A 13,813-nucleotide genomic window follows, 5' to 3' on the forward strand; every position below is an offset into this window, starting at 1 on the left:
GAAGTTTTGAAAATCAAAATTGGCATATAGATTCTCTAGCTATCAAAATATCTAACATATATATAAATTCGTGGCATGTACATTATTCAGGCTGCATTTCAGATCAGGTTGCTTTTAATTAAAGAAAAATCGGATAATATGAGCTGATGAACTACTATTTAAATGGCATGCTTGTAACAGATATGCCAAATAGAAGCCAAAATGTCGATATATAAAAGTTACGAACGAATTTACACAGTAATAAAGTGATTATCATAACGAAAATAATACATAGACAACCAACGTTGAGTTGGCCTAGTGGTAAAGGGGTTGCGGCTGTAACTTCCGCCACTTGGGTTCAACTCACGGTGGAAGGGACTATTTACAATGTTTGGGTTCCCGGCAAAGAGGTGAAAACACCTTTTTGTTTACCAAAAAAAAAATAATACATAGACAATTTACATATATGTGACGTGAGCAATACAATAATAACAGTCGTTGGAGTTCAAATGAAAAGTCTTTTCCTTTGAATTTTGGGTCATCAGATTTTTTTTTAAGGAAGCAGCTCTTGTGTTCTGTCAGAGACTCGCAGGAAACATGTTATGGTTTCCAAATTAGGAAACTAATAATTAAGAGAGGAATTGGGTCCAAGGCTATTTTCGTCATTCCAGCTACACCACTCTCCTGCATCCCTCTATCTTACAGGCTTGTTTGTCTACTACGTACACATACGAATACAAGCATAGATGTAATTATAAAGTTTTATTTATTTATTTACTAACATGCCTAATTAAATGATAAATGTTCTGATTATTTTTTATTTTGAGGCTTACGTAAACTCTAGACAGAGAAAGAGTAAGACGTATGACATGAAATCACATGTTACAAAATCTGACGTCAGTGACTAGCGCTGGTAATTAAAGAGAACCTCGTGGATTACCATTGATTATAACTAGGAAGACCTAGTGGGTCTCCTCTCTTTTGTATTGTCTTCTTTATTAATTAGAAGCCGCTCACATGTCAATTAGTTTCCCAATATAAAACAACTTTTATGAATCGTTAATTTATTACATACTTAAAACATATTTACAATTATTTACAACTTACAAAAAGTTTTTGTTAATACCCGTTGGTTCAAACCAAGAGTTAGTTATCAGTATGACACTAGTAGATGAGAGTTTCTAAATTACCACATAATGTAAATGACTTTTAGCGCTCAAAAGAAAAAGAAACTCGTGAAATTGATTTCATTCTCATTTTTAGTAATAATATAATGAAAGCAAAGGCCAAAGAAAGAGAACCTCTTCCTCTATGCAAAATATCTTTTTTGTCTGAAAAATCATTTGTTGTTCATATTCACTTCTACTTCAAGAGACCTCTTTCTTGGAAAAGCTCAAACATTGCCGCACCAATCTTAGCCGGTGACTCAACCACCTTAACTCCAGCGTCTCTTAGGCTCTTTATCTTGTCTTGAGCAGTTCCCTTACCACCGGAGACAATGGCTTCATCGGATCCAAAGAGAAAACACAAGACTTAATCCCGGGAATGAGAAGGCTGTGTATGAATGAAAGAGCCGAGTTAAAAGTTCATTTACCTCCAGCATGACCCATTCGACGACCAGGTGGTGCAGTGAGTCCAGCAATGAAAGCCACCACAGGCTTGTCTGTACCACTTTCCTGTTTGATTGACAAACATTTATGTTTTTTTTTATTTAACTCTCCATCATCTAGAAATGGAAACGCTTGTTTCTTTTTTAAAAAAGATGCATTGCGTTCGTTACCTTTATCAAAGCAGCTGCATCTTCTTCTGCAGTACCACCGATTTCTCCAATGAGAACGATACCTGAAAACAAGTCAAAATCCTTTATTAGATAAAGAAAAAATAAAGCTGGAGTCTATCACTAATCTACAAAACAGAGCTTAGATTGGTAAATCACCAAATGAAATACTTTTTTCCACATACTAAAGAACAAGTATTCTTGGGATATAAGGTTTAAGTATTGGTTATCTACTACATAATAATGGTAAGTGACTCAAATGAATTAAAGATCAATTATGGAAACCGAGAGAGAGACCTTCTGTTTGAGGGTCAACAAAGAACTTGTCCAAGCAGTCAACAAAATTTGTGCCGTTAAAAGGATCCCCACCAATTCCTACACACGTAGACTGTCCCAGGCCTACTGCACTAGTCTGAAAAACCTGCATGAAAGATAACCAAAAAGCAAACCATTATCAAGCAGATGACTTCAGAAAGTGGCTCAGAGAGTATAAATGAAAAAAAAAAAGACAGAGAGACAAAGAGAGCGTTACAGCTTCATATGTCAATGTACCAGACCGAGAAACAATCCCTATCTTCCCCGGCTTGTGGATGTACCCCGGCATGATCCCAATCTTGCATTCGCCAGGTTTGATAATCCCAGGGCAGTTAGGACCAATCAGCCTAGTTTTAGTCTGACTGTTAAGAGCAGCCTTTACACGAACCTACATTACAAAAAAAAATCAAATAGAATCAGTAAAACCCACTAACCTATCGAATAATCATCAGTAACCAGTAACCACTCTTATTAATTACCATGTCATGTTGTGGAATCCCTTCCGTAATACAGACAACAAGATCTAACTCAGCAGCCACACCTTCCATGATCGCAGCAGCAGCAAAAGGCGCGGGCACATAGATCACAGAGGCATTGGCTTTAGTCTCAGCCTTAGCTTCAGCAACTGTATTAAAAACAGGAAGACCCAAATGCTCTGTTCCACCCTTCTTTGGTGTCACTCCCGCTACCTATATATATATACATCGAACAACACAAAACTTGAAAATCATCTCATCCACAAGCTTTTAAAACCAAACCCTCATCACAGAATGTTGCAAGCAATCAGATTCCAAGTCAATTTGGGATATAAAACAGTAAAGACTCGAACTTTATGGTCTATACAGTTGAAACGAGAATAGCTCCGATCAAATGTAAGTTCGTAGAAGCAAACCCTCATCACAGAATGATGCATTCATCAGATACCGAGTTAATTAGAAGAGATGAAACAGTAAAGACTCGAACTTTATGGTCTATACAGTAGAAACGAGAATAGCTCCGATCAATGTAAGCTCGTAGAAGTAAACCCTCATCACAGAATGATGCAATCAATCAGATGAAACAGTAAAGACTCGTGCTTTAAGCTCGTAGAGTTCAATTTAGTAGACAGTTTTTCTTTTTTTATTTTTAAATGAGATTATACCATTTTGGTGCCGTATTCAATGGCTTGTTCAGTGTGGAAAGTCCCGTTCTTTCCGGTAATACCCTGGCAGATGACGCGGGTGTTTTTGTCGACGAAGACGGCGGCGGGAGGCGGAGGGGTTGTTCCGAAGGAGCGAGACTTTGTCAGCGAAGTGAGAGACGAGCATGATGGGTATAATAGCTCTGAGCTGGCCACGGAAGAGCGGAGTTTGGAAGGCAGAGATCCGACAAGTTTCGCGACTTGCCTAGACATCGCTTTTACGATGATCCGAATCTCGTACTGAAGAACCAACTCTATGAATCGAAGCTGGAAAGGAAAGGAGCCGGTCTTCGTTTCGTTGTTCAAGAAACAGAATCAACCGTCCGAAGTGGGCTTAATGGAATGGGTCCATTAAAAAGCCCATTTCTATTTGAGACTTTCTTTTTTCAAAGCCCATATTTTGGAAAGTATTTAATCTTTTACTTCTTTTTTTGGTTTCTATCTAATTTAACTAGTGTTTTGATTTTGATTGATTTTGGAAATTAGTAACATAAATTTAGCTGAACATTTTTTTATTTCCATAAAAAAAAAATTAACATTTGGTTTATATCTCATTTTAAGAACCTCATTATTCATTTAAAAAAAAAACAGCAACAATTGGATAAAACATTATGCCATGATTGATGATCCTCAGCCGTAAACTTATATTCCTATGAATGGATAACATCACAAAAAGTTCAAACTCTTTTTATTGCCCACCAAACAAAAAATTTTGTCCGCTTTTATTCAATTTTCCAGTAGATATTTTCAATTCAATTTGGAACTTTCTTTTTGCATCTCAAATTAAATATCTTCCAAGAGAGACAGAAAAATAAAATAAGTTCACCAATAGATATTTTTCAACTTCCATCCGGAGCAAAGAGAAGAGAAAAAACATGACGCCGACTATTCTTTCTCCGACGACTCTTCCTCCGTCTACTACTACATGGCCATGTAACACATCTCAAAAGCTCAACAGCATCAGATCACCACTCAAGCTCAAGTGTAGAGCTACTTCATCATCCTCATCTTCCATTACAGACTTTGATCTTTACGACCTCTTAGGTATCGACCGGGGCTCCGACAAGTCTCAGATCAAAACAGCTTATCGTAACCTGCAGAAACGGTGTCATCCCGACATCGCAGGAGTTCCAGGCCACGACATGGCCATCATACTTAACGAGGCTTACAAGCTTCTGTCTGATCCCATCTCTCGCCAAGCCTATGATAAGGTTCAAATTAAGTGCTTGCTTATACAATAAAGGTTTTCTTTACAAAATAAATATTGACTCCAATATAATTTTTTTTACATTAATTTCTCTTTTGTCTTTTACTTTAAATAAAAAATAATAATATATAAATTTTAATAATTCTGTATATTTGACCATTGTTTTTTGGTGAAAAAAACTTGACCAACATCTAATTTGAAACGAAGGTATATATTGCTTCTTTGATATTTTTGTAGTTTTCTTGAAGTTCACGCTAAAGTAAATAGGGTTGCTTGTTTGCAGGAGCAAGCGAAACTGGAAGAGCTTAGAGGCTACACAGGGAAACCGGTCTACTCGGTTTGGTGTGGACCGGAGACAGAGCAACGAGCTGTGTTTGTGGATGAGGTCAAGTGCGTTGGTTGCTTGAAGTGTGCTTTGTGTGCAGAGAGAACATTTGCTATCGAAACAGCTCATGGTAGAGCTAGGGTTGTCGCTCAATGGGCTGATCCTGAATCTAAAATCAAAGAAGCCATCGAAGCTTGCCCAATAGACTGCATCTCGTAAGGCACATAAACGAATGATACATGTAGTTAATGATCTAGATTTTTCGATCTCTATATGATTAGAGTCTTTATGAGATGTGCAGAATGGTGGAGAGATCTGACCTAGCGCCGCTGGAGTTCCTTATGTCAAAACAACCTCGAGGCAACGTGAGGATAGGGGTTGGAAACACGGTTGGTGAGCGTGTCTCCAACGTGTTTGTTGATGTCAAGAAGTTCCAGCAAAGATACGCAGAAGCCATGAGCAAAACCACAAGAGATAGCTCACAGGTGAGTGTGTCTTTTACATTGTCTTAAGCTGCAACCAAAACCAAGTGGTTGTGTACTAAGTAGTTGTGTGTCTTTTGAGCAGGAGAGTGACTTGCAGAGAGAGGTGAGAATGAGTGCAGTGGAAGCAATCAGGTCTATCTCCAACTGGCTATACTGGAGATCATCACCCTACTCAAAACCATTGAGTCCTGATTCAAACATGAGTCTCACTTTCACCAAACGTAAGAAAGCGGCAGATCCAGACATCAAAAAGCTTCAAGATGCTGTGGCAGCAATGAAACAAGCAGAACAGAGCGGTGAAACCAAAGAAAGACGACAACGACCAGCTTCCATGGTTGGAGAAGATTACTGGACTCCATCAAACCTAGCTCTTCCCTCATCCAGAAACACCACTTCAAAGGCTACTTCAACTCCGCAAGTGACTCACAAGAACACTCCATCTGAAGAGAACGTTACTAGTAGAAGAGAGTTCAGAAGGCAGAACTTCAAGATACAGAAGTTCCCAATAGGAACAGCAACAATAGCAGTGTTCCTGGTTCAGTTCCAAGCTAGCTACACAGCCCCTGAGCTCAGTGACCATATAGGTGGCTCGTTGGCTCTGTCTATAATTAACAGCCCATGGCAGCAGATTTTGTTAGCCGGAGTTACCTGGTACTTCATCGGTGCAATGTTACTCCAGCTAGTGGAAGCTATCCAATCCAAGCAAGAAGATAAAGAAGCATAGACCTGATAGATAACTATTATATGTACAGCATATCCTTTTTAATAAATTATATGTAACAGTGAATATATTATTATTACTATATACAACAAGAAAGTGCTTATTGAATTTTATTCCTGACAAAACAATTTTAAAATTGTATTTAGAGTCTATTAATTGGACAGAAAACTCAATTTTGTGTTTCAAAACAAAAGAACATAACAAGAGAAGGTGGACAAGTTTTAGCTCCATCTTCTCCGATCCTCCTCTTCGTTAACCGGAGTATACCAATCCGGTCGTCTCTTAGAGTTGCTCAGCCTGTAATTCAGCAGAAGCTCCTCATCACGCAACGCCCTCGTCGCCACCAAAACCAACGTCTTCAGAACCGGAGCTTCCACGCCGTTGCTACCACCTGTCTTAAACCAAAAGCTTCCGAATCTCTTCATCTTCACCTCTCCAGAATCTCCGAAAGACACATTGGGAACGTAAGGCCGCAGATCTTTCTCCACCAAGGGGAAGTCATAAGGACATATCATAACGTTTGGGTTGGTTTCTTTCGCCGGGTGGTTAGCTAAGTGACCAAAAGCCAAAGGGTTTCTCCTCTCGAGAACCTCTTTGGCTTTACCCGAGCCTTGGAGTGGCTTGCTCAACGCTTTCCATAGCCTGTCCGAACCGTTTTCTGATGTTTTGGTGTCGGTTTTGACCGCAGGTGTGTAGGAGCCAGTCCATACTTCTCTAGAGTCTCCTCCAAGACCCCAAGGCTGAGCGTTTATCACGGTTCCGTCGTACCTCGTGATGAGATACGAGTTCTGTGAGTCAACCTTAGGGTACCCGGGGATGTACCTGTAGAACGCAGGGGAGTAGATGACTCCAGGGTAAAAGGCTAAGACGGTTCCAGCATCCGCTTCGCCTTTGATGAAACAACCTTGACCAGCGTCCTTGTGAGGTATCACTGACGGTTTGATCTCAAGGGTATAGCCAAGTTGTTCCATTAATCTCTGTGAGACTTGAGCGAGTTTCAAAGGCTTCGTCTCCGGAACAACTGTGCTGAAGAAGAATCAGTTAAGTCTAATGATGAAACTCAAGTGAAACTAAAAAACTTACAAGGCTTATCTGCTGCTGGAGAAGCATGATTACTCCCACCAACGGCGAAAGTAAGACCGCTTTGACGAGGAGGAGGGGTTGCTGGTTGTGATCCGGGCTCCCTCTTGCTAACATCAGGACAAAGGATTCCATCCATCAAAGAGCAGAAGTTTTCAACTTGGTAGTGAATGTTGTCTTGGACTTGTTTCTGCTGCTCAGACAAAGAGGTTTTACCAGCCATCTCAATTATCTCTTCTGCATCCGTCTCCAGAGCTTCTCTTCCCAACCGGTTAAAGCTAGCACACAATTGTTTGTTTCTCATGAGCTGATAATTTACAAGAACAGCTAGAGAGCTAAATAAAACTAAACCAACCTTGTATACATAAACAGTTTGTTAATGTCTGCTTCAAATTGCAGCTGCCTTGGGTTCTTAGCAAATGTTCTACTCTTGGCAAGAACTCCAACAGCCTGGAGAAAACGCAACGTAATGAAACAAACTATAACTCTATAAGAGCAGTGGAGATACATCAAAAATCTCAATCACCACTGCCTAAACACTCTTACTAAAACCCTGTATATACATACATACCCCTAAGATCTAAAATGATCCTCAGCATTAATAAATTGATCAAATGAGAGAGAAACTGTAAGATTCCTCTTCAACCTCACTTCGTCTGTTCTAATCTATTTTTATTCGAACAAAGGCACAAACTTTCTCAGTACCCAGTATTATAAATCGTAGCAGAGATACAAGATCAACACACAGAAGCAAGAGATTCATTAACCTTTTGAAATTTGTTGAAAAGAGACTCCATTTTTCTTTATCAACAAACGATTCTCTAACCTCGTCTGTTATAAGGAGGAATGATAGAAAGAGCTGAACAACATAAGGAATCGGTTGCAAGAGCTTGGGTCAAAAACCTCCGTTGAGGAAGATGACTGCCTGCATCTAGTACTTGGAAGCACACCTCCATGGCTGCATCACCATGTCTGGGCCTATTTCTTATTAATGGGCCCAACATATTTGCTTTATTAAGGCCTTCTTCTATCTCATTTTTAAATTAAAAACATTTTAAAAATTACATTATTTCTTATCTTAATGCAATAGATATATTCGTTTAAATTTTAAATAAGCAAACAACTTAATCAACTTGTATGAATAATCATTAATATTATTTTCTTATTTTAGTTTGATTGATTGTTTTTGATAAGCTTTAGATATGATTGAATCACACGTGTAATACATAAACTGTTTTGAATTAATTTCGACATTAATACCCATTTAAACCACTGATTTGTAATATAAAATTTTAAATACACCGATCAAAATTTTAAACAAATGAAATATATAAACAAAATTATTTATATTTATGACATGAGTATTCTAGACATGATGAAATGATATTAAGCCAATGGTGAGAGGCCAGAGTTAATGGCGGAGGTTCGAATTAAAATCAGACATAATGTTAGGTGTGTAACAGTTTTGACATTCATATATTTGTACAGAATTGTTTTGTGTGTCAGACTGTTAACTTACAATTTATTTATTTATCGACATCAACTTACAAATTCTTTATCACCAATCCATATACACCTTTTAATACAAAGTAAACATGCGACCTTTATTTATTTATTTATTTATTTTTGTAATGTTGTAATCTTTACCGTAAGGCACTATATAAATAAATAGTGTTGCCCGAAAAAATAGTCATATAAGTATTGCATGTAACAATAGCTTAGGAGTTTTGTTTAGAGTTAGTTTCGTCAGTTTTGGAACAACCATTTGATTATTTTGTAAATAGATCTTCCAAATTATCACTACCTAGCTAATTATAACGTGATTAGATGGCCTAACTAAAACGAAGAGTTATCATTTGGCATTTAATTTGGCTTATTGAGAATATAAAACTCATTAACTTCCTCATCAAAAAAAATTCGAACGTGGCGATGTAATGGAGATAAAGTACTAGGCTATTAGCTTAGGTTACCCATAGCCAACTACCTCTCATCTGATCGTTGCCCAAACTAGTTCACAATTCTGGTCAATAACACAATCTAAAACCCTAAATTGTTTTTTTTTTCTATTTAAACCTCTAAAAAGATTCGACCATTGATATTCACAAAAACACAGAGCCATAAACCCAAAAGAAATCCTACATTAAGTGTAAGAAAAGAAAAGTAATAGACACACACGAGAATCAAAGAGCCGCAGGAATATTAAGACACAAACATTTGTCTGCTCACCAAACCAAACCCATCTTCTCCTGAGAGCCTAAGTTTTTTTTTTGTCACCTCACACAAGAAATTCATGCAATATTCTTCACCCACTTGCTAACTAACAACCTCTATTTCTATTAATTTCTCTTCATTCTTCCTTTCAAAGATTATCATTCTCTTCTTTTGTTTTATTTTGTCACAATGAATACCAATTCTTCTTACAATTTCACCTTCAATGATGTTCTCTTCTCTTCCTTTTCTTCCTCCAGTGACCCTCTGGTTACACGGAGGCTGTTTCTCTTGAGAAATGTTCAAGTTCTTGAGCTCTTAATCGCTCTTTTCGCCTTTGTCACCATACATTCCTTGCGTCAGAAGAAACACTACGGTCTTCCCGTGTGGCCGTTTCTTGGGATGCTTCCTTCTCTAGCTTTTGCCCTCAAAGGAAACATATACGAGTGGCTATCAGATGTTCTCTGTCGTCAAAACGGTACGTTTCGTTTCAGAGGCCCATGGTTAAGCAGCCTCAACAGTACTATAACTTGCGACCCAAGAAACATCGAGCATCTCCTCAAGAACCGTTTCTCTGTCTTTCCTAAAGGCTCTTACTTCCGAGACAACCTTCGAGACCTCCTAGGAGACGGAATATTCAACGCTGATGACGAGACTTGGCAGAGGCAGAGGAAAACCGCAAGCATCGAGTTTCATTCAGCCAAGTTCAGACAACTAACCACTCATTCGTTGTATGAGCTCGTGCACAAGAGGCTCTTGCCAGTTCTTGAAACTTCGGTTAAAAGCTCTTCTCCCATTGATCTTCAAGACGTCTTGCTGAGGCTAACGTTTGATAACGTATGCATGATTGCCTTTGGAGTCGATCCAGGGTGTCTTGGTCCTGACCAACCGGTTATACCCTTTGCCAAAGCCTTTGAGGACGCGACAGAAGCCGCAGTTTGTAGATTCGTCATGCCTACTTGCGTGTGGAAGCTCATGAGGTATCTTAATATAGGAACAGAGAAGATGCTAAGGGAGTCTATAAAAGGTGTGGATGATTTTGCTGATGAAGTTATCAGGACGAGGAAGAAAGAACTATCTCTTGAGGGTGAAACCACAAAGAGATCGGATCTGTTAACTGTGTTTATGGGTCTGAGAGATGAGAAGGGAGAATGTTTTTCAGACAAGTTTCTTCGTGATATATGTGTGAACTTCATACTTGCTGGGAGAGATACTTCTTCTGTTGCTCTGAGCTGGTTCTTCTGGTTGCTAGAGAAGAATCCAGAAGTGGAAGAGAAGATCATGTTGGAGATGTGTAAGATTCTGAGGCAGAGAGATGACAATGGAAATGGAGAGAAGATAATTTATGCTCCTGTTTTCAGACCAGAAGAGATCAAGAAGATGGATTATCTACAAGCTGCTTTGTCTGAAGCTCTTAGATTATACCCTTCAGTTCCTGTTGATCACAAAGAGGTAACATTTTGACTAAATTTTATATATTTTCCTTCCCAATTTTCAATTATTTGCTTACTAAGAAAGCTAGCCAGTTTTGATATAGAAATTGAAAACAGTAAAACTGATTGCATGTTTAATTAATTTTCCCTTTTAGACTGATAACCCCTATAAAACCAAAAAAATTATGTAAAAAAAATTTAAAAGTCACATTTCTGTTTGGTTTCTTATAGGTTACCTAATCAGTAACAAGATAGAGTTATGAAAATTCTTGGGAAGAAAGCTAATTAATACGTAGGTATCTTAAAAGTCGTTTTCAAAGAAGAAATAAATAAACTACATGTTTGACTTCTTGGTAACACATAAGAATGTTATGTTATGCTGTTTCACTTTCACCCATGAAACCTAACCACTAACTCATTCATATTCCGTTCGTTTCAAATTATGTATTTTTAGGATTTTTGACACATAATAAAATGTCTAGTTTTATTTTTATTTAACTATTAAAAAATTATAAATTTTATTGTTTTCAATTTAATTAGAAACAAAAAAAACATAGCATAACATAACATTCTTCTACAACAACATTAAATTAAATTTGCACTGAAAAAACATATGTTTTGTAACGGAAATTTTAATCTACAACAACATTTAATTTGAAACATAGCCATAGCGAGTACGTATTACGTTTCTATGATGTTAAATTTGTCACCTTGTTGTTTATTCTATGATGTTAAAACTGTCACCTTGGTTGTTAACCCATTATTATTGTTCAGGTCCAAGAAGATGATGTATTTCCGGATGGAACAGTACTGAAGAGAGGAGAGAAAGTTATATACGCCATCTACGCAATGGGGCGTATGGAAGCAATTTGGGGAAAAGACTGTCGTGAGTTTAGGCCAGAGAGGTGGCTAAGAGACGGACGGTTTATGAGTGAGTCGGCCTATAAATTCACTGCCTTCAACGGTGGTCCACGTCTTTGTTTAGGCAAAGATTTTGCTTATTATCAGATGAAATCTACCGCGGCTGCAATAGTTTACCGATACAAGGTGAAGGTGGTGGAGGGTCACAGAGTGGAACCAAAGCTAGCTCTTACAATGTACATGAAACATGGTTTGGTGGTGAATTTGATCAACAGGAGTGACTCCGAGGTTGATCGGTACTATGCCAAATCTATTGATGATTAAGATGGTGATCATAAGAAGACTGTTTACTTATTTTTGGATCATTTGAAGTTTTTTTTCTTTTTTTTTTTAATTTGGTTAGTCGATGATGTGTGTTGTTTATAAGGATTCATGGGTTAATATGGTTGGTCATATTTAAACCTTTTTATTGTTAGGGAAAATAGTTGGTGCATGGGGCTTGTAATATCATAATAAGGTTTACTCCTATGTAAACTGAATGACTCTTTCTGTTTCATTCACTTTATTTGTTTAATAAGTAGTAGCATTGCTTTACTTGATCTCTGCAAGCCACTGTTCTCAAAGCTTAGCTAAACGTATCGGTTAAGGTATTGGTCTCAAAGGTTAGGCCAACAACATATGGCAAAGAGAAAAGAAAGAGTGTTTTGATGAGTTGTTTAACATAGTGTGACTCAGCTTTTAAGCCATAAACGTTGAAGTTTGAACCCCAACTGTCTTAAAAGCATGAAAAATGTCCGAAGGAATATGGCAAAGAACTAGTTTTCATCATTACTTTTATAAAATAAAAAAAAAGCTCTGTATCCCTTTATTCCTTTTGCTTTTCCCTCGGTATCATTCTTTTGCTTTTCTCAATAATTTTCCCATTATTATTTCCACAAACTTGTATTCTTCACACTAGTGATCTTATTTACAATAACACACACAAACACACACAAGCCTATCATGGAGTTTGATTACGAGAAGCTAGTTTCCGCCACCGAAGGATTCTCTCCTTCGCGTCTCATCGGCAAAGGAAGCCATGGTTACGTCTACGAAGGGCTCCTCCACGAAGAAGACGACCACAAACGTCAAAGAGTCGTAGCGATCAAGACACCATCCTTGTTATCATCACGATCACAACCATCCTCAGTTATAACAAAAACAGAACAAATGAAGAAGCTAGAAGACGAGATCAGCGTCATGTCGTCTCTCCCTTATAACCCACACGTCTTGACCTTCCTAGGCCACGCCGAGAAAAGACTCATGGTCGTGGAATTCATGCCAAACGGATCATTACACCAGCTACTCCACCACGTGTCCTCCACTCCTCCTCCCACGTGGCTTAAACGCATCGAGATCGCGCTCAAGATCGCACGTGCGGTTCACTTCCTTCACGAGCAAGACATCCTCCACCGTGACATCAAATCCGATAACATCTTATTCGACTCCAACTGGGAGCCGAAGCTCGCCGACTTCGGACTCGCCGTGGACTTAGCCGAGAAGAAGGTGCCGGCGCCGGCGGGAACCATCGGGTACCTTGATCCGTGTTACACGTCTCCGGAGAGTCTTAGCGCCAAGACCGACGTGTACAGCTACGGCGTCGTTTTGCTGGAGATCGTTAGCTGTAGAAAAGCGATTGATGTCTCTCGCTCTCCGGCTTCGATTGTAGACTGGGCGCTTCCGTTGATCGAAGAGGGGAAGATCGGAGAAATCTGCTGCGGCGGCGGAGGAGGAGGAGGAGGAGGAGGATCGGGTGTTTTCATGGAAACGAATCTTCGGTTGCTAAGGATGGCGGCGCGTTGCGTGTCCTCCGACGTGGAGTCACGTCCGTCTTCCGGGGAGATCGCGGCGGAGATGGTGGCGTGTTTGACTGAACCTGTGAGGAGTTTGCCGTTATGGGTCAGCTTCTTTCGCGGGGTTGTTAAGCTGAAACGCAGGAAAAAACGGTTGAGTGAGAGGATGACGTGGCCGGGTCAAACTTGTCGCGTGCGGTGAGATATCGGGCCGGGTCTGGGCTTGAGAGGATGATTACAGAAACAACCATCCAAACAGAAGATGAAGATTTGATGACTGGTGAAGCACAGAATATAACAACAAAGCATATTATTTGTCCTTTTGCGTTTTAACCAGACGAAGATTACTCGTAATATATCATATGTTATCTGCAATATAACCACTTTTTTTTTTTGGATTTTGTGCAGTT

At 38.9% G+C, this 13,813-nt stretch overlaps 5 protein-coding genes across 5 annotated transcripts; 3 read left to right on the plus strand and 2 right to left on the minus strand.

The window, feature by feature from the left end:
* Window positions 1–1,112: 1,112 nt before the first annotated feature.
* LOC103860515 (succinate--CoA ligase [ADP-forming] subunit alpha-2, mitochondrial) lies at window positions 1,113–3,550 on the minus strand. The gene is made up of 7 exons (XM_009138127.3): window positions 3,213–3,550; window positions 2,551–2,760; window positions 2,289–2,459; window positions 2,054–2,177; window positions 1,760–1,821; window positions 1,574–1,655; window positions 1,113–1,481 (listed from the first exon to the last, which is right to left on the minus strand). The coding sequence occupies exons 1-7, from the start codon at window positions 3,462–3,464 to the stop codon at window positions 1,342–1,344; spliced, it is 1,041 nt and encodes a 346-aa protein (XP_009136375.1). The 5' UTR covers window positions 3,465–3,550; the 3' UTR covers window positions 1,113–1,341.
* A 468-nt stretch (window positions 3,551–4,018) lies between these two features.
* Window positions 4,019–6,102, plus strand: LOC103860517 (chaperone protein dnaJ C76, chloroplastic). The gene is made up of 4 exons (XM_009138129.2): window positions 4,019–4,462; window positions 4,742–4,998; window positions 5,085–5,268; window positions 5,351–6,102. The coding sequence occupies exons 1-4, from the start codon at window positions 4,127–4,129 to the stop codon at window positions 5,990–5,992; spliced, it is 1,419 nt and encodes a 472-aa protein (XP_009136377.1). The 5' UTR covers window positions 4,019–4,126; the 3' UTR covers window positions 5,993–6,102.
* Window positions 6,085–8,110, minus strand: LOC103860516. The gene is made up of 4 exons (XM_009138128.3): window positions 7,837–8,110; window positions 7,425–7,519; window positions 7,073–7,347; window positions 6,085–7,010 (listed from the first exon to the last, which is right to left on the minus strand). The coding sequence occupies exons 1-4, from the start codon at window positions 7,864–7,866 to the stop codon at window positions 6,211–6,213; spliced, it is 1,200 nt and encodes a 399-aa protein (XP_009136376.1). The 5' UTR covers window positions 7,867–8,110; the 3' UTR covers window positions 6,085–6,210.
* A 233-nt stretch (window positions 8,111–8,343) lies between these two features.
* On the plus strand, window positions 8,344–11,925 carry LOC103860518 (cytochrome P450 86B1). The gene is made up of 2 exons (XM_009138130.3): window positions 8,344–10,729; window positions 11,485–11,925. Exons 1-2 carry the CDS (start codon window positions 9,470–9,472, stop codon window positions 11,893–11,895), a joined length of 1,671 nt encoding a protein of 556 aa, XP_009136378.1. The 5' UTR covers window positions 8,344–9,469; the 3' UTR covers window positions 11,896–11,925.
* Window positions 11,926–12,339: 414 nt separating this feature from the next.
* On the plus strand, window positions 12,340–13,801 carry LOC103860520 (serine/threonine-protein kinase-like protein At5g23170). The gene has a single exon (XM_009138136.3). It carries the CDS (start codon window positions 12,574–12,576, stop codon window positions 13,603–13,605), a length of 1,032 nt encoding a protein of 343 aa, XP_009136384.1. The 5' UTR covers window positions 12,340–12,573; the 3' UTR covers window positions 13,606–13,801.
* The last annotated feature ends 12 nt before the right edge of the window (window positions 13,802–13,813 follow it).

This window comes from Brassica rapa, chromosome A03, assembly GCF_000309985.2.
Source record: "Brassica rapa cultivar Chiifu-401-42 chromosome A03, CAAS_Brap_v3.01, whole genome shotgun sequence".
Taxonomy (NCBI): domain Eukaryota; kingdom Viridiplantae; phylum Streptophyta; class Magnoliopsida; order Brassicales; family Brassicaceae; genus Brassica; species Brassica rapa.